This window comes from Rhinolophus sinicus, linkage group LG03 (assembly GCF_036562045.2).
Source record: "Rhinolophus sinicus isolate RSC01 linkage group LG03, ASM3656204v1, whole genome shotgun sequence".
Lineage (NCBI taxonomy): Eukaryota > Metazoa > Chordata > Mammalia > Chiroptera > Rhinolophidae > Rhinolophus > Rhinolophus sinicus.
In genome coordinates, this window is record NC_133753.1 from 57762899 (window position 1) to 57790199 (window position 27301).

Sequence of the window (27301 nt, forward strand, 5' to 3'; positions counted from 1 at the left end):
GTGATGGAAAGAACTGACTGGGTGGTGAACACACAATGTGATATATAGATGATGTATTACAGAATTATACACCTGCAATCTGTGTAACTTTGCTAACAATTGTCACCCCAATAAACTTTAATTAAGAAATAAAAATAAAAATAAAGAAAATTAGTGTTCAAATTAAGATGTTCTCAATTTATTTCAAAGACCTAGTACCAAAAAAGAATGTAAAATATTTCATTAATTTTACAATTATATGTTGAAATGATAATATTTTAATGTATTTGGTAAAATAAATATATCATTAAAATTAATTTCACGTTTTACTTTTTACTTTTTTTAAAGTGGCTACTGGAAAATTAAATATTGCATATATGACTCAACATTAAATTTCTACTGAAGAGTGCTAGTCAATAACCATTGAACATGTACTCTTTAGAAAGCCTACTGACATTAACATGTTTTATAATGTATTTTAATTTGACCTCCATTTGTCTTTTTTTTTCCATAGGAAAAAGTTCTTAAAATCTGGAAGACTCATTTTCTCTCAGAAGCCTCTATTGCTCTTTTGCATGATTCCTTTTGGTGGTGGTTTCTCCATAAATTTAAGGTAAAATAATGATACATTTTAAACTTCTGTTTTAGGTTGATTTGAAGCACAATTCATTTTTTCAGTTGCGGTAGCACTGGTACACAAAGTGCTTTTCGAGATCCATTCACAGAGCTTGGTTTCTTAGTATTCCACACATGTTAGAAATTCTGTTTGAAATCTAAAGTTCCTTTACGGGAGTAAAGACTTTAATGTGGATTTGAAAGAAGCTGGGTTTTCATTAATTAGAAAAAGATTAGTGAAATCAAACATTGTAGTGAATAATAAAGTTGTAGCTTTATTCAATATTATAATGTGCTGATAAATACCAAACAGAAAACCCACTGCAAATCAGTGACATTAAAGGTTTTCATTTGGAAAACAGTTTACAGATTAGATAGACAGAGGGTCCTCACTCAATTCAAAAAGATAGACTCTGATTAGGATTTAAAAGAGAAAGACGTGGTTATCTTGGAAACAGTAAGAGAATAAAACTAAGCAGCACATGAATCTATATTAGAGAATACGTGAGCCTAGAAACAGTGGTGAGTATCAGTGACTGCTGCGTGGCCTCTGGATCTGGAAGAATGGATAACAGAGCTACTCAGGGGATCACAGTCTAAGCATTAAGGTGTGCCACCCCACCAAGGAAGCCTGAAAATGTACGCAACCCTCCACCTTTCCCCAGCTCAAGCTACCAAGAGAAAACTGCTTATGAATCCTCACAGAAATTTCATACCATAAAGGAATGGGTTTACCAATTTTATATACAAACCATTGTTAGTGCTTTATGTTAGAATCATTAATGCAATTCTAGGTAAGAGTATCTCTCCTATATTTCTGATATTGTTATGAGCTGGAGGAGGCATAGGAAGTGGTATAGCAATTCTACAAGGGTAATTACCTAGGGAAATTTAAGAAATCAAGGGAGTTTCTTTACCTTAAATTATTTTTTTCTAGATCTGGATCCCGAATTGATGTTTTTCCATGATAAAAGAGAGAAATCTTACTTTTCCGCTTAAATCTGTTAGGATTATACATGAAAAGTGTTTGAAAGAAACAACCTAGCAAAGTTCCTAGTAACTACTTTGTCAGGCCATAATAGTATTTTATTCTTCTGAACAAACACAGATTTGACACAAAAATATTAATGCCCCACTATACTTATAGGATTATTCTTGGAATAAGAAGGAATTAGGAAATGTTTTTACCTTTAAACTATTCTTTAGAAACTGCTGGCTTTCTGAAAGTAAATGTCCTAATTTTAAAATATTATTATCTAATAATATTTCCAGTATCATTTATGATTTCTGATGTGTTTTGTGGAGCAATATTTCATTCAGCCTGATCAGTGGTCTTCTAGTGTTCTAACGGGTAATTTGGGGATCCATATCAAATTGAAGCAACCTTTCCATGATTTAACCAGAACACTTTCTCTTTCACCTGTTTTGTTTATTGCATTTCATCTATGAATTTATATCTAAGAGGTTCATTGTTTAAAATACACATATTGAGGCCAGTGAACTAGATAAATAACATGACCTCTTAGGTCCCTAAATCCACTAAATAAGTGTGGCAGAACACCCATGTATTTTTACCATCACTGTGTGGAAATAAAGCCCCTTCTTGAATATTTCAGTTTTGTTAGGTAAGCTCCTCTTTCAAACTGTCCTACATTTTCGGATGAATACAAAACACATAAATTCTATCTACTTAGTGACCCAGTTTATGAAAAATAAATAATACTGATTTTACAACTGGAATATAATTAAACCCTGAGCCACTTATACAATTTAATTACATATATATTGAAAAAATATATAATCATAACTCTAGAATATAGCATGTTTCAGCATGCTGAGTCTAAAACTTGTTTCTGTAATTATTATATGATTAATGTAATAGCAAATTTATTGCCTATGATTTAGTGGTAGCTCGATCTAGTAGGAAAAAAATGTTGTACTTGAACCCAAAAATTAAACCCCAAAATTTAAATCTGGTATTCCAAGTAGTTAGTGTGAGACTTTGAGCTAGTAAAAAAAAAATCTCTGAGCTTCTCTTATCTTATCTCTGATAAAACAAAACAAAACAAAAAAAAGCAGATAATAAATTGTGTATACTAAAAGTGATACGAATAAGAAGACACCTAGTAAACCAAAATGCTATATAAATGTAATATGGGATTCAATATAATAGAGTTAAGAGATCTAGTTTTCAAAAATATGTAAATATAATGGAATATTACTTGGCCATGAGAAACTGAAATATTGCTATTTGTGACCGATTTGTGACATGGATGAATCTTGAGATTATCATGCTAAGCGAAATAAGTCAGGTAGAAAATGTCGAGAACCATATGATTTCACTGATATGTGATATAAAACTGAAAGTAACAAACCAACAAGACAAACAGGAAGAAAAACTCAAGACACAGACAACAGTTTAGTGGTTACCAGAGGGCAAGGGGGCCGGGGGGTTATAAAAGAGGGAAAAGGGGGTCAAATATATGGTGATGGAAGGAGAACTGACTCTGGGTGATGAACACACAATGCAATATATAGATGATGTGTTATAGAAATGTACACTTGAAACCTGTATAATTTTACTAACCAATGTCATCCCAATAAATTTAATACTTTTTTTTAAAGGTAATGGCTGAAAGTGAAAATAAACATTCTTAAAGGCAAAAACAAAAAAAAAAGTTCATCCACTTAGTAAACGATGTGAACTTTAATAGTTATTTCTCTCTCTAAGTCATTCATAAAATTAAAAAAAAAATGACCTACCTTATATGTTTATTGAAGGTGTCAAATGAGAATATGTAAAGTTGGTTTATGTAGAACTAGATATACAGTTTAAGTATGCAGTATATATGTGCAATAAGTGTTCGATGGATACATTTATTATTATTATTATTTAGATAGAACACAATGTTCTTCTCAAACTAGTCAAAAAAATTGAAGAGGAGGGAACACTTCCTAACTCATTCTGTGAGGCCAGTATTACCCTGATAATAAAGCAAAAATACTACAAGAAACAAAATCAAGAAACCAATATCCTCTTTAATGAATACTGATGCAAAAATCCTCAATGAAATAACTAGTGAAACCGAATTCAGCAGCATATTATAAAGATTATACTCTCTGATTAGTGTGACTTAGTCCTGGAATAAAGTATGATTTAACATATGTTAAACAGCTTGATCTAATGGATATGTCAATAACCTGAATGCTCAACAACTGCAGGATACATTTTATTTTCAAGCATATCAAAACATTTACAAAAATGACCCTACCATTTTGCTACTCTGTTTCCTGTGGAGGTATATATTGTGTGGACACTTTGAATTGTATTGCTTAAAGACATATTCTGAAACTTTCTGTTTGGGTAAATTTCTTTTTTTCATACCTGTGAAATGTAGATTGTGTAGTTGAAACATGCTAACTTTGTGACTAGTAAGTTATATATAAAAAAATCTCATTTAATTCTCACACAATCCTGTATCTTAGAACCACTTTCTGTTACATAAGAATTCTTGTTAGATCAAGAATTGCTAACAATTAACATAATCATTATTTTTGTTGTTATCTCCTTCCATAAATACAAAAACATGAGAGCTGTATTGGGACTTAGGAGACCTAAATTCTAGACTGGCTCTCAATTACTTAACAGTATAACCTTAAATGATTCTCTTAATCTTCAAGTACTAGTGCAATCACTAAAATACAGGGACTTAATGTAGGTGATATCTAACTTCCATTTTAAGTCTAAGATCTTATGCATTTATGAATCCCAGCTCATTTGGCTTGCTAATTTCATAGAAGACTACCACTAAATTTGATAATTTTTGGTGTTTATTACCAAAATGTATTAATGCCAGTGTGCTTCTACAATTGACATCATAAATGAAATTGGACTCTTTAATTTATCTTTATTGCTTAATTCATTGATTTTGACTCTAATTCATCTCTTCATTGCTTAATAGAGCAAGAATTCAAGGGCTACATTAGGACTTTAATATTGACATTATCTGTAGATTTCTTCCTTCTTGCAACATGCTTTGTTTTTAGTATAACTATCATGTCACAATTTTACTAGTTTTATCCATGGCTGTTTCATCCCAGTAATTGCTTTACTTTCATACTGAGTTACTGACAATGAAAGAATTAGAGTGCATATAGAACAAGAGAAGGTAACTAAGTCATTGATTGCCTTCTGCGTGGCATCTACTATGCAAGAACCATCATTAATTTATCAAACATTTTTGTGTTTTCTATGTGCCAGGCACTGTGTTGATGGCTTGCAATACAGTCAACAAAACATGATCCTTGTCCTTATTTAATTTTAAGATACTACTTTAAGATATGTATATATTATTGACATTTAGCAGATAAAGAAACTAGGACTTAATTAACTTGCCCATGGAAATGCGGCTAATGTAATTCAGGTTTGCATGATGCCAAGACCCATGCTCATTCCACTATAGCAACTGATCTACCCTTTAAGAACAGGTCAAATTACTGACATTATGCAAACAAATTCCAATTTTAAATTGTAATATTAATGATATTAATTCCATACATATTTTATTTTTTAAGCCTGACAAAGAAAATCAAGATTCCTTGTTTGATAGAATTTCAGAAAGCTATGTGACACTTTTCATGAGCATACCTCTAACTCGAAAAGATGCATTCTTTCAGGTAAACACAGAAATTAACTGGTTGTGCTAATTATATTTAGAGCTGATGAAATTTTTAAAAAATAGTTATTTTATTTAAAAACGTATGAGAACATATTTTGTTACTTTGAAAGCAAAATTTCCTGAAATTAAGTAGTGATAATATTTTAAAAGTTATATCCTCCCCCCCAGAATATTGTATTACCTTGACTCAAAGTCTTACAGAATCTCCTTAGTGTGCTATAGGTATTTTGTTTGCATGTTAATAATTTGAAAACTATTGGCTTGTTCTATGTATATTCTTGTTTTATATATTTACCTACAAAATTATTTATCAATTTTCTTTTATGTTATAATGTACCCTTTGATCTAAGAGGACTTGAAAAGTTCATGTTATGCCTGAGGAATAAGCACTTGTTACAGTAAAGAACAGTGGACAAATTTATGAATCAATGTTTGTTTTACTTTTCTGTTATTATATTAACTAATGAATAGAGCTGATTAAAATAATTTATGTTCTTAAGTAATGTGAAGTGAAGATGTGTAGGAATTTCACTGGATATTTTAAAATTTAAATATCTAGCATTTCAAAGCAGAAGCCACATTCAAATACTTCATTATATTGACATCTGTAAATCTGAAATACATACGTATTTTGGAGTCAGTAAATGTTTTCATGGGTTAAAAAAACCCTAAAATAAAAATAATTCAATGTCCTTCACAATGAAATCATAAAACTATTTGCCAAATATTTATGTTCAATCTTGACCTATCTTACTCATATACATACCATGTCGCAGAAGGAAGTGAATGGTAGACTGGGAATGAGACCTGGCTTCATGTCCAGAATCTGCTATTAATTACCAGGGGGATCTTGTCAAGACATTCAGCCCCTCAGTTCCACAGCTTGTCTGTCAGATGAAGAGGTTGATCAGATCCATGATTCATAAATTGTTGTTTTGTAGAAAACAATGGTGTTCTCAAAGATAGACTAGAATTTTCTCTGCTAATATTGATTTTTTTTCTTATTTGCAGAAAAAGTTAATGGTTAAGATTTTTGGTAATTGCATTGTCCAGAGATGACAAAACACTTGTTTCTCCTACCTATAATCTTTCATCTAGTCATTGTCTAGCCTACCTACATGGTTTGAGGAAATCAAGCATGCTTTAATACTGGGCTCTTCAGAAGAGTGGAAAAAGAAGGAAGGCACAGTTGCATATCCCCCATTTTACAATTTCTAGTCCTACATTTATGGTCCATGTTTTCCCCTGGGATGGATATGTCTGTTGATGTATGTTGTATTTATAACCTTTCTCAAATCATGACTTGATTTGAGGAAAATCATGATACTTTCTGGGTCTCTCTTTTCAGTGGCTTTTTCCAAGAAGAAAGCAAGGTATAACAAAAAAAAGGGACATATATAATTCACAAATTTAATAATAATTTCTTTGACAGTTGAGGTATGTTATATGAAATATGAAATTATTCTACTATGACTATTTTTGGTAGGTGTATCCTGAATGTTTGTCACAAGCTATCTATGCAACATTCCAGGAAGCATTTCCAGAATCCAATAATCTCTTTAATGATGAATTTAAAGAAGATCTAGGGAATAATATTTTTCTTTGGTTGTCAGGTAAGGCTATGTCATTTAAATATTGATCATTATTTTGGTGCCTAAAACTTTTGGATTTTGTTTGCTCTAGTAAAAAAAAATTGGTAGTTTTTTTGCCTTACAACACATGCAGTATTAGTGACTCTGTTTTATTTTATACTTAAATTATTTTTATTTTATTTTTTCCCTGTGATTTTTGTTTTATTTTCAATTACAGTTGACCTTCAATATTCTGTTATATTGGTTACAGGTGTACAGCACAGGGTTAGGCATTTATAAAATTACTCTAGTACCCACTAAGCAATATACATAGTTATTACAATATTATTCTATATTCCTTATGCTGTACTTTGCATCCCCTTGACAAATTTGTTATTGGTATACAAAAATACAACCGATTTCTGAATATTAATTTTGTATCCTGCTACTTTACTAAATTTCTTTATCAGTTCTAATAGTTTTTTGGTGAAATCTTTAGGATTCTCTCTATATAGTATCATGTCATATGCAAATAATGACAGTTTTACTTTTTCCTTTCCAATTTGAATGTCTTTTATTTCTTGTCTAATTGCTGTGGCTAGAACTTCCAATACTATGCTCAATAAAAGTAGTGAAAGTGAACACCCTTGTCTTGTTCCTGATCTTAAGTACAACACTTTTAGCTTTTTCCCCTTGAGAATGATGTAAGCTGTGGGTTTTTCATATATGGCCTTTATTATGTTGAGGTATGTTTCCTCTATTTCCACTTTGCTGAGAGTTTTTATCATAAATCAATGCTGGGTTTTCTCAAACTCTTTTTCTGTATCTATTGATACGATCATATGATTTTCATCATTTTGTTTATGTGGTATATCACGTTAATTAATTTGTAGATATTAAACCAACCTGCATCCCAGGAATAAATCCCACTTGATCATGGTGTATAATCTTTTTACTGTATGCTGAACTCGGTTTGCTAATAGTTTGTTGAGGATTTTTGTGCATCTTTGTTCATCAAGGATATTGACATATAATTTTCCTTTTTTGTAATGTCTTTGTTTGGCTTTAGAATCAGGGTACTGATGGCCTTGTAAAATGAGGTTGGGAACCTTCCATCCTCTTGAATTTTTTGAAATAACTTGAGAAGGATAGGTGTTAATCCTCTTTGAATGCTTGGTAAAATTCACCTGTGAAGCCATCTGGTCCAGGACTTTTGTTTGTTGGGAGTTTTTTGATTACTGATTTGATTTCATTAGTAGTAATTGGTCTGTTCAGATTATCTGTTTCTTCTTGATTCAGTCTTGGAAGATTGTATGCTTCTAGGAATTTATCCATTTCTTCTACATTGTCCAATTTGTTGGCATAGAATTGCTCATAGTGTTTTCTTAATTTTTTTTTTTTCATTTCTGTGGTGTTGATTGTCATTTCTCTTCTTTCATTTCTGATTTTATTTATTTGGGTCCTCTGTCTTTTTTTCTTGATAAATCTGGCTAATGGTTTGTCAATTTTGTTTATCTTTTCAAAGAACCAGCTTTTGGTTTTGTTGATTTTTTTATATTGCTATTTAGACTCTATTTTATTTGTTTCCACTCTGATCTTTATTATTTCCTTCCTTCTAGTTACTTTGGGCTTTGTTTGCTGTTCTTTTCTAGTTCCTTTAGGTATAAGGTTAGATTGTTTATTTGAAAATTTTCTACTATCTTTAGGTAGGCCTACATTGTTATGAATTTCCCTCTTAAGACTGTTTTCTTTGTGTTCCATAGATTTGGTGTAATTATGTTTTCGTTTTCATTGTCTTAAGGTATCTTTTGAATTCTTCCTTGATCTCATTGTTAACCCATTCATTGTTTAGTAGCATGTTATTTTGCCTCCTTGTGTTTCTGAGTTTTTCTGTTTTTTCTTCTAATTAATTTCTAGTTTCATACCACTGTGGTCAGAAAAGATGATTTCAAATCTCTTAAAATTACTGAGGCTTGTTTTGTGACCTAATATGTGGTCTGTCTTGTGAAATGTTCTGTGTGAACTTGAAAAGAATGTATATTCTGCTGCTTTGGGGTGAAATGCTCTAAAAATATCAATGAAATCCATCTGGTCTAATGTGTCATTTAAGGCCATTGTTTCCTTGTTGATTTTCTGTCTGGAAAATGTATCCCTTGATGTCAGTGGGGTGTTAAAGTTCCCTACTCTGACTATATTACTGTCAATTTCTCCCTTTATGTTGGTTAATATTTGCTTTATGTATTTAGGTGCTCCTATATTGGGTGCATAAAAGTTTACAAAGGTTATACCCTCTTATTAGATTGATCCCTTTATCATTATGAAATGTCCTTCTTTGTCTCTAAGTATAGTCTTTGTTTTAAAGTCTATTTTGTCTGATATATGTATTGCTATCCCACCTTTTTTTTTCCATTCCATTAGCATGAAATATCTTTTTCCATCCTTTTACTTTTAGTCTGTGTGTGTCTTTCAATCTGAAGTAGGTCTTTTGTAGACAGCATATGCATATATATGGGTCTTGTTTTCTTTTCCATTCAGCTACCCTATGTTTTTTGATTGGAGCATTTACTCCATTTACATTTAAAGTAATTGTTGATAGGTACATAATTATTACCATTTTATTATTCATATACTTGATCTTCTTTTATTTGTTTGTTTTCCCCTTCTTCTTAAAGAAGTCTGTTTAACATTTCTTATAATACTGGCTTGGTGGTAATGAATTCCTTTAGCTTTTTCTTGTCTGGAAAGCTCTTTATTTCTTTCAATTTTAAATGATAGCCTTGCTGGGTAGAGTTGTCTTGGTAGTAGGCCCTTTCTTTTCATCACTTTAAATATTTCCTGCCACTCACTTCTGGCCTGCAATGTTTCTGTTGAGAAATCAGCTGACAGTCTTATGGGAGCTCCCTTGTAAGTAACTAACTGCTTGTCTCTTGCTGCTTTTAAGAGTCTCTCTTTGTATTTAACCTTTGGCATTTGAATTATGATGTGTATTGGCGTGGGCCTTTTTGGGATTCATCTTGTTTGGGACTCTCTGTGCTTCCTGGGCTTGTATGTCTATCTCCTTTACATATTAGGGGAGCTTTCCATCATTATTTCTTCGAATAGTTTTTCAATTCCTTGCTCTCTCTCTTTTCCTTCTGATACCCCTATAATGTGAATGTTGCTACACTTTATGTTATCCCAGAAGTCTCTTAAACTATCCTCATAGTTGGATTCTTTTTTATTTCTTTTTGCTGTTCTGATTGGGTGTTTTCTGCTATGTTATCTTCTAAATCACTGATTCAATTCTGTTTCACCTAATCTACTGTTGATTCCCTCGAATATATTCTTCATTTTTGTTATTGTATTTATATTTCTGATGGTTCTTTTTTTATGTTTTCTATCTCTTTGTTGAAGTTTTCACTGAGATCATTGAGCACCCTTATAACCAGTGTTTTGAACTCTGCATCTGGTAGATTGCTTGTCTCCATTTTGTTTAGTACTTTTTCTGGAGTTTTGTGCTGTTCTTTCATTTGGGACATGTTTCTTTATCTCCTCAGTCTGCCGCCTCCCTGTGTTTGTTTCCATGTATTAGGTAAAACTGCTATGAGTCCTGAGCTTAGTAGAGTGGCATTATGTAGTAGCTGTTCTGTGGTGTCCAGTGGCACAGTCTCAGTGGTCACCTGAGCTGGGTGCTCCAGGTATGTCCCTTGTGTGGATTGTATGTACCCTCCTGTTGTAGTTGAGGCTCAGTTGCTGTTTGCATATCAGTGGGAATGATTGACCCTTAGGCTGATTGATTGTGAGGACTCGCCATGACTATAGTGGAGGAGCTGTTGTTCAGGGCTTGACTCCATGGAGTAGGATTTGCATTAGCAGGACTATGGTCTGCTAATAACCTGCCCTTTGGTTATGTCTTTTGTGGAGGTGGTTGAATGGTGCTCTGGTGTGGTCTGAGGCTGACCATCAGGTGTGTTGGTTCTGGGGCCTCTTGGGAGGGGCTCTGTTGCAGGCCAAGTTCAGCTGCTGCCTATTCCCTGACTGCATCTTCTTGGTATGAGCTATAATATGATCTGCAGATGATTGCCTCATGTGCTAGGCTTGGAGGTGCCTAGGAGAAGTTAAGCTGCAAACTGAGACCAGCTGCTGCTAGTGCTGGGCTTGGGGCTGCTTAGCAAGAGGTATGGGGCACACCAAGGCCAGATGCTGCTTGTTTGGTGTTTGTGAACGTTGGAGTGATTTTAGGAAAATATGCAGCATGAGCCACGACAGGCAGTTTGTACGGAAAAGCCACTGGAAGAGGCTTGGGTGGGCTTATAAGTTGGGTGCAGCAGAGTCTCAGGGAATCACCAGAGCAGGGTAAAAGGTGTTAGCAAGTTTAATGGAGACTCAGTCTTGGTTGGGGAGAGCTCAATAAAGGAAAAGTGGCTTCTGCTAGCACGTCTGTCTGGGAGAAAGCTGCCCCTCCCATCCTCACCCTTCAGCCAGACAGTTCATTTCCTCCCCTTATGTCTCTGGCACCTTTTGAACTGCTGCCCCATCACTGAAGTGAGTGAGTCTGTCAGGGAGTAAGTTCATGTAAGGGCCCTTTGAGAGGAGCTCCTGGGACTCTAGCAGCCCTCTATCTCTCTCAGACATAATTCCTCTGATTTTCAGAAACAGAAGTTATGGGAAGTTCTCTTCTTGGCACTTGAACCCTGGGCTAGGAAGCCTGGTGTGGGGCTGGGACCCATTGCTCCTCATGGGGTACCTTTTAGCTGAGAGAGCCCTCTCAATTTTTAACCACCAAACATGGGTATGGGATCCACCCCACTCCACATCTGTGCCCCTCCTACCAGTCTCTATGTGGCTTCTTCTGTATATTCTTAGTTATAATACTTCAGCTAGACTTCCCAGCAATTCTTGATGGTTGTGGGGACAGAGTCAGGAGAGCTGTTTCCAGGCTCTTGACCTTACTTGGAAAGGTGCTGGCTTGGGTAGTAGATGGCCATCAGCTGTGACTAGTTGGCCATCAGCTGTAACCCGTTAGCCATTAGCTACTAATATAACTGCCATGGCTACGCTGGCAGTTTGGTTGGTTGGCAGAGAAGCATGGACTGTGGCTAGAAAGGGTGGGTTAGTTTGCAGAGAATCGGATGGCAGATTGTGGCTCCTGTTTCCTGTGTCTCCAACCCAGCTGCCAGTGAGAATATAGTGGTATGACTCCCCTATCTATGGCTCTGTTGGTGTTCCTTTTTGGCCTCACCATATCCTGCGTTCTTGTGCAGGGAGTGTGACCAGAGACCTTGCATGACATTGGTAGTTCTATAGTTTAATTGTAACTTTGATATGAACATGGGTGGAGGCTAGCACAGCCTTTTACCTACTTTGGCATCTTGATCGGCAGTAACCCGAACACCAACTTTTCAGCTCTTTTCTAATTCAGTGTTTTATATATTAAGACTTTAACATTTCTATGTAGAAGTTTACTCATTTGAAGCTTGAGAGTGATAATCCTCACAGGACAGCTGTGAGAATGAAATGTAAAATACTGGTAAAAATGCTTTGCCAAATTAAGAAGCTATTTTCAAGATCCTAATTTCTTTGGTTAAATATAAATTTTCTGTTAACAGGTTTAAAACCTCAAAAAGGCTTTTGGACCCACTGGAAACTGAAAGACCTCTCCACAACAACCATACATGGTGCTAAGAAAGTACCTTTAAACTCTGTAAAGGATAGAATTGCAAGAAGTCAAGAACGCATAGCAAATTGTAAGTAAATTTATTATAAACTGCAGAATGAAATAGCCAAAATCAAGTGTGCTAAGTTATTTATTTGTCATAATTTTCTAATGATTTATTCTTTGGTGAGAGTCTTACAACAACATTTGATTTGTAGATTGGTGTTACAGTAGTTTGAATATTGCTTTACATTTTAGTTTTTCATTATAAAAATATGTACTTAAGTCCTTTTCTGACTTTGCCTAATATTATATTCTCATGTTTATTTTTAGAAACTTTTCACTCATACTACAAAATTCTTTCTTTTTAGCTAAATTGCTCACTGGTTAATAATGTGTTTTACCACTAGATAAGTTAAAAAAATTTTTTTCAGTAAATTTAAATAATGTTTTCTTTAGAGTTTCAGTTTTGTGCCATGTTTGTCAAGACCGACTTACCTAATATTATGAAACTACTTATTTTTTCTAATACTTTCTCTATTTTCATGTTTTATTTAACATTTTAATTCATTTAGAATTTATTTTATTATGACAAAGGTAGTTGTATTTCAATATTTCGTTTTTTTCCAATTGCTCATTTATTAAATAGTAACTTACAGGCTACTTGAAATACCAATTCACTTGGATATATTTTTGTATTCGCTGCTGTTCCTTGAGCTACACACCAAATTCCTGCACCAGGATTAAACTTCTCAGTTACTCTACATTAATAAGCTCTATAAGGCAAATTTATTTCTCTCTTGTTTATACCATATTTTCAATACAAAACATAGTTCTGGTGCACAGGTCTCATTTCTGACCCATTAAATCAGAATCTCAGGTAGCTTTTTAAAAGCTACCCAGATGATTTCAAAGTTCAGGCAAAGTTAAGAACCATTAAAGTAGAGAGAAATACCTTTCCAAACTTCTCCTAGATGTAGACCAGGGGAAGGAGGGTCTAACCTATTCAACCTACTCTTCTGAAAACTATTCTTCAGTTAGTTTCTGATTCTAAAATTATTTAAGTAGTTGATTACTGCTCTTCAGATTGTGCTGTGATTTTTCCCATTCTTATCTCCATAGATATCATCCTATCTGATTTCTATCTTTTAATAGTGACATGAACTTTCTTGTTTGCTGTTACCCTGGGTTTTCCAGAACTTCATACATAGTTGTTATTTTGAGTGGAAAGAGTAGTACTCTACTATATTGACCCAGTCTTGCATATCTGTGTTTACTTCCCACTCTCACATGTGCATAACAACTTGGCTAAACATAAAATAATAAGTTTGGGGGAAGCTCTTTATTTTGTTACAATTTTAACTTACAGAAAGTGACAAGAATAGCATCAGGAACTCCCATATATCCCTGATCCACCAACTGTTTAAATTTTACCCTGTTTGTTTTATCATTCTGTCTCTCCTTTTTTCATATAAGCATTTAAAGCTATGAATTTCTCTAAGCACTGTTTTAGCTTCATTCCACAAATTTCGATATGTTGTATGTTCATTATCATTTAATTCAAAATATTTTCTAATTTTCAATATAATTTCTATTTTGACCCATGGGTTATTTAGAGATGTATCATTTAATTCTCAAATATTTGGGGCTTTTCTAGACATCTCATAGTCACTGATTTCTAATTTTAAAATATTGTGGTCTGAGAATATAATCTACAATCTTTTGCAATGTATTGAGACTTGATTGATGGTCCAGTACATGGTCTATCTTGGTCACATTTCATGTATCTTGATAAGAATGTACATTCTGCAGTTGTTTTATAAATCTCAATTAGATCAAGATGTTTGATAACTTTGTTCAGATCTTCAGTACCAAGAATTAGCATACTATAGCTTGGGGAGCAAATCTGGCCTGTAGCATATGTCCTGTGAGCTAAGAATGATTTTTACATTTTAAAGGGTTGTGAAAAAAAACCAAAACAAAACAAAACAAAACAAAATAAAGAATGCACTACAGAGACTACACATGGCCCACAAAACCTAAAATATCAATTATCTGACCCTTAATAGAAAAAGGTTGGTAACTTCGATTCCATATCCTTACTGATATTTAATTATTTAATTATTCTGTTAATTACTGAAAGGGGATGTGAAAATCTTCAACAATAATTGTGGAATTATTTCTTGTTTTAGTTCTGTTGACTTTATGTATTTTTAAGTTATTGGGCACATACACTTTCATTATTATGCTTTCCCTTTAATCATTAGGAAATGTTCCTTCATATCTATGATAATTCTTCTTTCTTTTGAATTTTGTTTCTTTTCTATTTTGTTTGATATAATATGCCCATTTCAGCTTTATTCTACTTGTGGTTTATAAGGTGTATCTTATCATTTCCCATCTTTTTACTTACAACCTATTTGTATTTTTATGTTTAAAGTGTACTTCTTGTAAACAATCTATAGTTGAGTCTTGTTTTTTATTTAGGCTGACAATTGCTTCCTTTCATTGGAGTGCGTACTTCATTTATATTCAATATAACTATTGATATGGTTGGATTTATTTTTGCCTTGTTCCTTTTTTTTTTTTTTTCAGTTTATCTTACCTGATTTTTGTTCTTCAGTTCCCCTTTCCTGTCTTCTTTTTGGTTAATCAAATATTTTTAGTATTCCATTTTAATTACTCTATTGGCTATTTGCCTATACAACTTTGTAATTTTTGAGGTTGCCTTAATGATTACAAAATGCATCCTTAAATTATCAAAATATTACTTAAAGTTAATATTGTCCTATTTCACTAAAAATGTAGGAACTTGGAACAGTATAGTTACACATACTTCCTCTTTGTCCTTTATGCTCTTGTTGTCATATATATATATATATATATATGTTTCTCTAAGCACTGTCACGTATATGTATATACGACTAGCTGCATGAATAATAGCTTCACATTATATAGTGTTATGATTTTTGCTTCAAATAACTGCATTGTTTATTTCAGCTTTATTGAGGTCTAATTGATGTACAGTAAGCTACATATATTTAAAATGTAAAATATGGTGAGTTAACATGTGTTTAAGCCTGTAAAATCATCACAACTTTCAGGATAGGAAACATATCCACCATCCCAAACGTTCCTCATGCTTTTTTCTAATTTCTCCCTCCCATTCAGTCTAATTTGTCATTTTTTTTCCCCAATATAGCTTGTGCTTTTCTGTGTCATATTTAAGAATTTTTTGTGTAACCCAATTTCACCAAGATTGTCTCCTATATTTTCTTCTAGAAACCTTACAGTGTATAATTTTATAGTTTATAGTTGTAACTCTTACATTTAGGTCTCTAATTCATTTTGAGTAATTTTTGCAAATTATGGGAAGTAAGCATTGAGGGTCATTTCTTTGCATATTGTTCAGCACCCTCTGTTGAAAAGATTTCCTTTGTCTATTAAATTGTCTTGGAAACTGTCAAAAAATCAGTTGACCATATGTGTGTTGGTCTATGTCTGTACTCTGTATACTGTTCCACTGATACCAATACCAAAATACCTTGATAATTGTGGTCTATAATATATCTTGAAGTAAGGTACTATATGTCCTCCAACTTTGTTGTTGTTTTAAAAAATTATTTTGACTATTCTAGTTTTTTTTTTTTTTAATTTCCATATAAATTTAAAAATATGCTTATCCGTTTTTAAAGTATATACTCTGGAATTTTGAATCTATAGGTCAGTTCAGGGAATATTGACATCTTAACAATATTGAGTTTTCCAATCCATGAACATGGAATATCTCCATTTACTTAGAGCTTCTTTTTTTTTTTTTCTTAAAATTTATTGGAGTGACAATGGTCAACAAAACTACATAGGTTTCAAGTGTACAATTCTATAATACATCATCTATATATTGTATTATGTGTTCACACCTAGAATCAGTTCTCCTTCTATCACCATATATTTGATCCCCTTTACTGTCTTCTATTATCTCTTCTCCCCCCTTACTCTCCAATAACTACTTAACTTTTGTCTGTGTCTATAAGCTTTTTTGTTTCTTTATTTGTTTGTCTTGTTCCTTTGTTGCTTTCAGTTTTATAGTCCACATATGAGTGAAGTCATATGGTTCTCGACTTTTTCTGTCTGACTTATTTCACTTAGTGTAATAATCTCAAGATCCATCCATTTTGTTGCAAATGGCACTATTTCTTCTTTTCTTATGGCCGAGTAGTATTCCATTGTGTATATATGTACATCATATCTTCTTCATCCAATCATCTGTCAAAGGACACTTTGGTTGTTTCCATGTCTTGGCCACCATAAATAATGCTGCAATTAACATTGGTGTATATGTATCTTTATGGATAAATATTTTCAGATTTTTTGGGTAGATGCTCAGGAGAGGGATTGCTGGGTCATATGGTAATTCTAATCTTAATTTTTTGAAGAACCTCCATACTGTTTTCTGTAGCGGCTGTACCAATACCCTTCTTAGTATCGTACCCCCTACTCTGTGTATAGGAGGTTTCCCATCTGGCTGTCTGGAACATGAGCTTTATGGGAGCCCCAAGCATTGTTCCGCTTCCTACTTCTTTTGGTTCTTTACCAGCCTCAAGCAAAGATTCAAGGGCAACTCTCTGAATATCTCCAGAATGCCCTCTGTGTGTATCTATCTTCTCTATATTCTGCTGACTTACAAATTTTAGTTTGCTTTGGCCTTCCTGAATGCTAAATTTTATTTTCTTAGCTCAGCAAACTAAGTGGGTTCCGTTGGATTCCCACCACTTGCACTAGGGCCTGCAAATTCTTTTTTAGAGACAAAAAGATGAGACAATTGAAGAGCTCCCTCATTTGTTTCTCTTGGAAATTCCTGTCCTGTGCTGTCTGTTATCCAGCACATGAAAACCATTGTTTCATATATTTTGTCCAATTTTTTAAGTTGTTTAACAAAGAAAAGTAAACCCAGTCCCTGTTATCTCCTCTAGCTACTGTTAAGATTTTTCTCTTATCCTTGGTATTCAGCAGTTTGTCCATGATGTGCTGGTGTACTTTTATTCGTGTTCATCATACTTGGGGATCATTAAGCTTATTAAATTTGTAGCGTTATGTCTTTTACTAAATTGGGGATTTTTTAATCATTATTTCTTCAAATAAGTTCTGTTCTGTTTCTCTCTGGGACTCCAATTTAACACGTATTGCATTGCTTAACATTGTCCACAGCTCACTGGGACTTTGTTAGTTTTTTCAATCTTTTTTCTCTGTGTTCTGTAGATAGTGTAATTTCTATTTATTTCACCTCAAGTTCACTTATTCTTTCGTCTATGTTCTACAGTCTACCCTGGTTTTTAAATAAAAATTTAAAAAATCTACAATCTACTCTCAAGCCCAATAAATGAATATTTCATTTCATACATTGTGCTTTTCAGTTAAGAATTTCCACTTGATCCTTTTTTATAGTTTCCATTTCTATTCTGAGGTTCTCTTCCTCCGTTATGATCATATTTTCCTTTAAGTCTTCACACATATTTAAAAGAGCTGCTTTAAAGTCCTTGTGTAGTAATTCCAACATTTGGATAACTTTGAGATGGATTTCTATTGGCTATTTTGTTCCTGACTGTGTGTTACTATTTCTTGTTTCTTTCCATGTCTGGTAATTTATAATGTATTCTGGGAATTTTGAATGCTACTTTGAGGTGCTCTGGATTCTGTCACTTTCCACTGAATAATGTTAGTTTTTCTTCAAGCAGGCTGTTACTTCAACTGAACTCAAAGTCCAAATGGTATGTCTTCTGTGGTGGTCAGCCACTGAGATCTCCACTCAGTACTTTTAGCCATCCAGCTATTCCTTTTTGACTACCCTCCAAAACTCCCTTTCCACCCCATGCATGAATAAATTCAAATTCCAACCACAGGTTTAAATAGAACTTACAACATGCAGATTTGAGGCTTCCCTCTCTGCAGCCATTTTCTTTCCAGAATTTCCATCACTCCCTCATTTTTCAGCCTTCTGGCAGTCTCAAACCAATAATATTTCTACTTTCTGTTTGAATTCCATCTACCCACCTGCCACGTAGACTAAGATGTACCATCAGCCAAAAAGTTGCAGCTACATGAACACAAATTGCGTTTACCACAGGTTGGTTTCCTATTCACCTTCCCTCCAGTTTCTGCCTGGTTTTGGTCATTCCCCAGTATCTTCAAGTAGTTGTGTTTTGGGGTTTTTTAAAAATATTTTCAAGAATTTTTAACTTTTATTGGTGGTAAAGTCAGACTGATGTAAATTAAATATCTTATTTAAATATTGAACTTATTTTCCAATTTAAATATCAAATTCTCAAATCACATTTTCCCATAAAACTAGAAATATTGCTCCATTATCTTCTATTATTTGATCTAGTACAGAAATCTAAAGCCAACCTATCTTTTTTCTTTCTTTATAGTTAATTTATGAATTTTGTTACTTTTGCTTTTTTGTTTAGAATTTCCAATATTTTTAAATTGGTCTTTAAAATTGAAAAATGTCACTGGAACGTATATTGATATTAATGACAATTTTCATAAATTTTTTCAAATGCCAAAATTTAGTTAGAATTTTTGGATTTCCCTAAGCTCTGTCACAGACCTAGTAAAGGTCTTAGCCAAATATTTCAAGTGAGACATAGACACTTACATGGCCGGACTAGGGAGGGCAGAAAGTGCCACTGTTTTAGATATTTAAGCAAAAAGTTTCATTCCACTGTTGGAAGGTATGCCCTGACATGCGGAAATACAACCTCAAGAGAAAGTTTTCTTATCATGTTTTCACATGATAAGCTATGACAGACTGTGTTGTCTTCTGCTACAGCATAAAAACTGAATATGCATATAGAAATCAATTAAATAAATAAGAAAAAGGCCACTACAAGCTACTCGTTCACTAAATGTTGTATAAACCAGTTTTTTTATTAAGGAGTGAGAACTGAAATGGCTCTGGCAGTTAGGCTGAAAACAAAACATCAAAGTCCTTAGGAAAGACCACAGTTGTCTACATCATGTTTTAGCCCTGTCAGGGGCTTACCACTCTACCAGGCAGCCCTGTATTTTCTAAGTAAGTTTCTGCAAGTGAGGATGTGGGTCTGTCAGGATGTCCTCCTGTGTACTTTCCCATGATGTGGTAAAGTATATTATCAAAAACTTTAAAAATTTTGGTCCCACTTCATAGGTTCCAGATATAATATCAATTTTCATATTTACCCTCTGGTGCTGATACAGATTTTTCTATTTATATGTTTCACAATTATTTAACTGAGAGTTGGGGGATAGATCAAAGTGGCTATGTTTTCCCATTACCTTACACAGGGGTCTCCTGTTTGGCTTTTTAAAAAAATAATTATTATAACTTATTCAAACATACAGGAAAGGAAAGTATAGAGAACATTTCCGACACATAACAAGTATTTGTATTTTGCCATATTTGCTTTTCAAGACTTTTAATTACAGATCTTTTATAGTATTCCTGAGTCTGTCCCTCCCTCCCCAGAGGTAATGACTATACTGAAATTTGTGGGCATCCTTTCTTTCTATAAAATATAATATTGTTTTTTATGTTCTTTACATAGATAATATATGGAATTATTTTACATTTCAATATTTAACAATAATTAGCATTCCATAATTTAAAATAATCAGATATTAACCAATGTTTTTGATTACCAAAAGAACATATTCAGGTTACTACATAGTTTGTAGAGACCATAGAAAAAGTTTTTCTCTTCTTCTAGGAAATACTGCTTAGGAGCTTTTATCTCAAGTACATTTATTCCAAGTATTCCTTATTTATATGTTGTTTCATGGTAGTCTTGGTTTTTTCAAAGTTATTATTTCAGTATCCATTTTATGCAATCTAAAATAAAGAACTTTTCTAGGTGCTGAACTACCATGCATGAAAGAGGTTTAATAAAGTATTTCTAATGAAATGATCATTTTCATTTGAAAAAACGTAAAAATTATACCTGCTTCTAACACACTCGATTTTTATATTAATAGAAAATCTTTATAAAACGTATCCTATACTTTATCCATAAATATTTTTTAAATCTTTTCATATTTGATTCTAAAACATGACTAGATTTTTTTGTTTCTGGCTGAGCTCATCTAAGTCTGGGGGGTGGGCAAGTTAGAGGTTTAATGAGTACTTCTTTTCATATGCTGCTCAAAATTAAATTTTAATAATTTATGTTTAACATGGGAAAATCTTCAATTTGAAGTATATACTTCATAAAGTGTATTAACTTATTAGAGCCTTATTAATAATATTCTTATATGGTAGGTCAGTTTATTATCACTTATAAAATGAAGAAACTGAAGTATAAGAAAATTTAGTAACTTGCCCAAGGTCACATAACTGATAAGTGGTGGATATGAATTCAAATTCAATAAATTTTGGCCTTAGAGTCTGAAGTCTTAACCACTTCACATACTGCTTCTCAGTCATTTAATTTTATAGGCTTGTACATATATTAAGGCTTAAAATTTTCATCTTAGGATAAGAATAATAATTTATGGGAATTACCATAACCTTAATCCTTCATTCATGGCTAATACAAACGAGTTTTTAGATTCTTTCCTGGGATCAAATTTTAATAGGTGAGAAGGAAGGAGGAAAGATGTTAGTTAGTAGAAATGCCAAAAAAGGAACAGAAGACTTGGGGGTGGGGTGGGGGGGACTCACTTGTTTTCCAATTTTGTATATGGACTACTCTAAAAATAGTGAGCAGTGGTTTGTAGAATTGAAAAACCCACACTCTGAGGCCAAAGTGGTCCAGAGGCACATTGACAGCAAAGAGTTGGAATTTCCAATCCTCTGAAAAAAGCTGAGCCTCCATTGTGGAAGCACAAGTCTGCTACATGCCATTGTTTTCAGTGGGGGAACTAAAAAGGCAGTTATACCATTTCAAAAAAAGGCAAGGATTGCTTAATGAGGTTTTTCTGTTTTCGTTTTCTGTATTTTTTCTGTAAACATCTGCTTAGATCGCAACTATTAGGGAATCTGTTTAAGGTAGAAGTTTGTTTAAATCTATGTATTTATTTGAGCTTTGAGCTTCTTATATTCCTCCAGAGTCCTAGCCTACTTTTAAAGCTATCTTCTAGGATTTTATATTAGTGGTGAGTGATTGCCTCTCCTCCACATAGTGATTCAGAGATCCAGGCTACTTCCATCTTCTGGAGCCACCATCCTGTAGAACCCGATAGTTATTAAAAGTAATCTATATCAGGAGAATAAAAGAGGAATAGGTACACACTCTCAAAAGCCTTGGCTCGGAAGTTACCCACATCACTTTCAATCATATGCCATTAGAGAGAACAAGCCATGGCTATATCTAGATGTAAGGAGGGCTAGCAAATAAAAACTATGTCTGGGAAGCTGCTATCTAGTGACAGCTCTGTGCTGTGGAAGAGGGAGCACACATTTGGAGGACAGTTAAGTGTCTGTAATACAGACATTCAGTTAAAAAACAGTGCAGTGATCCTTATGCATGAAGTGCTTTTGCTGTGGCCAATAATAAAATTTGAGCTGTCAAACAAAAATTTGGAGGACTTGCATATTCCAACATCATCTTGAGAGTTTTCCAATACTTAAAGGCTTCCCTGGTAAGTCAGTGTTGATATTAACAAATATGATTTTTTCATATTGTATAAAGAAGTATGTCAACATTTAGAAGATCTGCATGACTCACTGAACCAATATTTTCCAAATGACCAATACATTATATTAAAAATAATTATACATGGATTAAAAAAAGTGTGACAGACAAATGGACTTTAGTGCAACAGAGTGCATAAAGCACAGTGACACAGTTTCAGATTCCACTTGTTACCCACCATTAAGAAACTATAATTTCTCAAGTTTTGGTGTAGTATAAAAGAATATTCACGGTTATATGAAAAAGCTTAAAATATATATATTCTTTTTTCCAGCTACATATGTATTTGATACTAGATTTTCTTTCTCTCTCTCTCTCTCTCTCTCTCTCTCTCTCTCTCTCTCTCTCTCTCTAACTATATATATATATATATATATATATATATATATATATATAGTTTCAAAAATATCACAACAGAAGAAATTCAGAAGTAGATATTGGAATCTAGCTGTCTTCTACTGAGTCAGATGTTGAAGAGATTTTTAAAATGTGAAACAATGTCACGCCTCAAATTTTTTTCTTGAAATAGTTGTTTCTCAAAAAAGATGCTTTTTCTGTTAACATGAAATGGATTTATTACTGTTATTGTTAATAAACAAATAAATGTTTAAGATTTCTCAGTTTTAATTTCTCATTTAAGAAATACTAATAGCTACAAAAACCCACATAAACCAAAGTTCTTTGGTGTCTTCAGTTCTTAAGAGTTTAAAAGGGATCTGAGACTGAGAAGTTTGAGGACCACTGCCCCACAGGAAAATGTTGCGAGTGAGCTTGACCTATGGCATCTGAGAGCTACCATATCCAGCTTAGTTTCACAGTTTCTATGTTGCTTATCCCCAGGCTGGACTCAGTCATCACAGTGGAGAATCCCCTAAACATAAGGCACAAAATTTGTTTACTTAGGATATAAGTTTGTTTCAGTTTGGTGACTTTTCTATAGTTTCTGTTTCCTCAGGTCTGATGTGTTTAACTTACACATAAAAGAACTGAATGTCCTTAGCGTGTCATATAACCCCTGGGAACCTTAATTTTCCACCTTAAAAAAAATTGAGGTGATTAGAATAGACTATTTCTACATTCCCCTTTCCTAACATTTAGTTATTCTATAACTTTTATTCATAAGTGCTGAATAATCTTCCAAAGTGGTTGTTGACTATTGAGGTGGAATTAGCAATAGAGACTGGTGGCTTACATTTATTATTTTAGAGGTCTTCCCCCTCTTGTTCTCTCTCTCTCTCTCTCTCTCTCTCTCTCTCTCTCTCTCTCTATATATATATATATATATATATATATATATATATATGTGTGTGTGTGTGTATATGTGTGCCTATATGTATATACGTATATATATACATATATGCATATATATATATATGTATATACACATATATATGTATATATTTTTTTTCATATTTTACCCAGTTGTGCCCTTGACCTTCCTGCCTCAGCATCTCTCTCTCTCAATGCTGAGGCAGGAAGGTCAAGGGCAGAACTGGATAAAATATGAAAAATATATATATATATATATGTGTGTGTGTGTGTGTGTGTGTGTGTGTGTGCATATACGTATAGAACTTTCAATGAATAAAATAACTTGTGCTCCATGTATACTGCTATCTCAGAATTGATTCTTCTAATCCAAACATATTTAAAACATAATTTTTTCTTCTTGACATTGGAGATACTTATTGTCATGTGGGGTTAACTTTTCTCCAGAATGTTGAACTAAGAGAACTTTCTGTTTTTGTATTTAATGAAGTAAACAGACAGCAGATAGTTAAAATTTGTCTTCCAAACAAAATGGCAAATCTCCCTTTTTAGGACTGGAATGTAAGCAGATATAGAATTTCAGTATCTGGAATTACTCAGTATTTACAAGCCAGCTTCCCTTAACCATGTATTGTTGGATTATTTACAAGGCTAAAGTTTTAACGTTCATTACTCTTATTATGGTAAAATACCATATACCCTTTCAAACTCAGATCAGTTTTTAAAACTGTTCTCCCCTAATTTCTAAACCCAATTTTCCTCTTTATCTGGACTTTAAAGTTAAAACATTAACATGCTTCATGATTTTTTTTATAAAGTATAGTTTCAACCAGAAGCAATTAAAAAAATCCTTATATTCAGTTAACATGTAGCTTTTAAGTACCTATGTGCACATTACTGCAAGTGGTGCTGTGGGGAGATAAGAAATAAAAAAGAAATGTAGTAGTTACTCATCCACAAGTACTAGTTGATATTTAGCTAATGACATGTTCCAGAAATTCTTAAAGTAATAGCCAGATGGATTAGCTAATTAAACTTTAATTGTGCACCTCTGTCATTTTGCTACCTCTTCACTGTCAGCAATGCTTATAGACAAGCAAAAGCCCTTAGGACTTGGAAATAATGTAGGTGTCTGAACATCAAGCCAGTGAAATCTCAACATTGTGCTTTTCGGTATACACTATCGAAAGAAAACCAAGACATTTGTTAAGGAATGAGGAAACCTACAGACACTAATATGATGGCCAGAGATATAAACTCCCAATGTGGTAGTAATTTAATAAGTTGTATTATTGTATTGTTATTGGTTGTATTTTATACTATGTGGAGAAAGACTCTGTGAACAGAAGTGGATAAAGCAACATGTGGCATAGAACAGAGGTAGCGCAAAGAGCCAGAAACTGACAGTGTTTTTACAAAACTATTTTGATCATTGTGAGTTAGATTTCATCAAAATTTGGAGAATATATTTTTTAAAACCATTTCACTTCCCTTTGCTTTGATGCCATGCTCATGAAGCAACTTTCTAATTACTAATTTAGCTTCCAAGATTATTTTCCATGGTCTGCCATTGCGTGACTGCAAATGCCTGCCCCAGATATGTTGATTGGTAGCGGTGGTCAGAGGTGCTAGACAGCATAGAAGAGCAATGGTTCTTATTGCATTATGAAATGCATTAACTACTCTATGGAGTGACATGAAAATGTCATGATAAGAAGTGAATAACAAGAATGAGAATACTTCTGAGAGATTTAGTAGCCACTGGTTTGATAAAACACTTGCAACTGCATTTGTATCTTGCTTAAAATTGGAATAATGCTTTGTCATGAGGTGTGCTCGTTATTCTGTTACGGAACAGGAATTGGTTTATCCATTCATTCAGTGAATATTTACTGAATGCTTACTCGGTGCTAGACACTGTTAAAGGTGCTTGGGATATGTAAGTGAACAAAACAGAAAGATCCTTTTCCTTGTAAAACTTACAGGCAAGTGAGGAGAGACAGATGACGGGATAAACATAATGGACTAAGGAAACTTGAAGGTTTGTATTAAGCAGTGAGAAGATTGGGCAGGTAAAGTAGAGCCAATTATTTGATAGCTCTGGATGCTATTTTAAGGAATTTAAACTATTTCTAGTAGGCTGTAAAGAGCCAACGTGGGTTTTTCAATTGGCAACTGACATAGTCAAAGTCGTGTATTAGGAAGATTAAGGAATTAGGTAGCATCTGAGATGAGGAGGAACTTGAGACAGAATTGTTAAGGAACAATTGCTAACCTAAGATAACATTTGCTAACAACTGCTAACATTACCACTAGACATGAGGTAATGAGGTTGTAGAAGGACCAAGAAAGTCGCATCTGAGATATTGAGAAAGAAGAAGCTAGCTGGGTTTTAGTGATACCAGATAGTCAAAGGGAACTAGAGACAAAAATTAAAGCTGACTTGATTTTGAGCATAAATATTAGAATATTTATCTACTTGCATGTACTGTTGACTGGAATATAGATTTGGAAAAGCTATCTGAAAATCAATTTTTCAATTTGCATTTTAAAGGAATTTTTGGTCTAATAATTTCATTTCCTATAACCATATTAAGAAAATAATCAAAATATAAAGAAGCATGTACAAAAAAGTTGATAGTTATGTTAGTGAAAATTTGAAACAACCAAAATAACCAATCATAGGAGATCAGTTTAATAAAGAAGAATAAAGTAGAAGCCCTCTCATCCAGCCGAGTCAAATTCATTAATTAGTTAATTAATAGAAATTTTTAAATAAAATTTTAACAAATCGTTAAATTGATATACACATGTCTTAAATATTTTGTTTATTTCAAAAATAACATACATTCAGTTGTCAATTTCTGACCTGGGGCTATGGCCCTTCCTCTGCATGTGATTCTAATAATTATACTGCCTGTTAAATATTGTCTACAATGTCCAGTTTGAGTTTAAAATGGACTGAGAATTCAATATCTGCCAAGAAATCTAAGTGCATAATTCTACATTTTTATTACTTTTTTCCTGTTGTCTTTTCATACCTAACTTTGTCCGTTGCCACTCCATAAGCTACTCTAAGAACTTCAGCTTCTATTCTGAGAATATGGAAAACAGTTGCAGTTTTGAACAAAAGAATTGCATTGTTTGAAATATAATTTAACAGAATCACTCTGGCTGCTTTGTTTGAGAATGGACTATAGTGTGTGTGTGTGTCTGTCTCGGGATGCCCTCTGTGCACTTTATACTCCATAATTGTTCCAATGCAAAAACAACTGTAGCTTTTTCTAGTGTTTGCATTTCCTTTTAGCCATAATTGTGAATAGCAAAACTGTGGCGTCATCTGGGAAAATCAGGAATCCAAAAAGGCACTGCAGACTTTAAAATATTACTAAAAAGCATGGAATTAGGTGGGAAGCAACACAGCCCTTTCAGAGCATTTAAGGAAGAAACAAAGATGAAGAACGAGGAATAGTTCCTAAACAGAACCCTCCACCCACCCCATTTAGCTAATTCATTTTCAAACGCATAGGCACATTAGAATTCCCTGGGGAGCTTTAAAAATACCATTGCCTGGGCTCCATCCCAGATGTACTAATGCAGTTGGCCTAAGGTGGGGCCTAGGCTTCACTTTATTATTATTGTTTTTTAAACAGACACGTAGACCAATGGAATAGAATTGAAAACCTAAAATAAACCCACTTATATATGGGCAGATAATTTTTGACAAAGGAGCCAACAACATACAATGGAGAAAAGAAAGCCTCTTTAATAAATGGTGCTGGGAAAATTGGAAAGCCATGTGCAAAAGAATGAAACTAGACTGCTGTCTGTCACCATGTACCAAAATTTACTAAAAATGGATCAAAGACCTAAACATAAGAC

The 27301-nt window shown here is 33.4% G+C and overlaps 1 protein-coding gene across 1 annotated transcript in view; it reads left to right on the top strand.

The window, feature by feature from the left end:
- FAM227B (family with sequence similarity 227 member B) overlaps window positions 1–27301 on the top strand; it is a 178583-nt gene that overhangs the window by 19461 nt on the left and 131821 nt on the right. The window contains exons 7-10 of the mRNA XM_019730676.2: window positions 494–592; window positions 5170–5271; window positions 6760–6886; window positions 12433–12570. Coding sequence (XP_019586235.2) covers window positions 494–592; window positions 5170–5271; window positions 6760–6886; window positions 12433–12570 — 466 coding nt within the window. The remainder of the gene's footprint in view (window positions 1–493; window positions 593–5169; window positions 5272–6759; window positions 6887–12432; window positions 12571–27301) is intronic.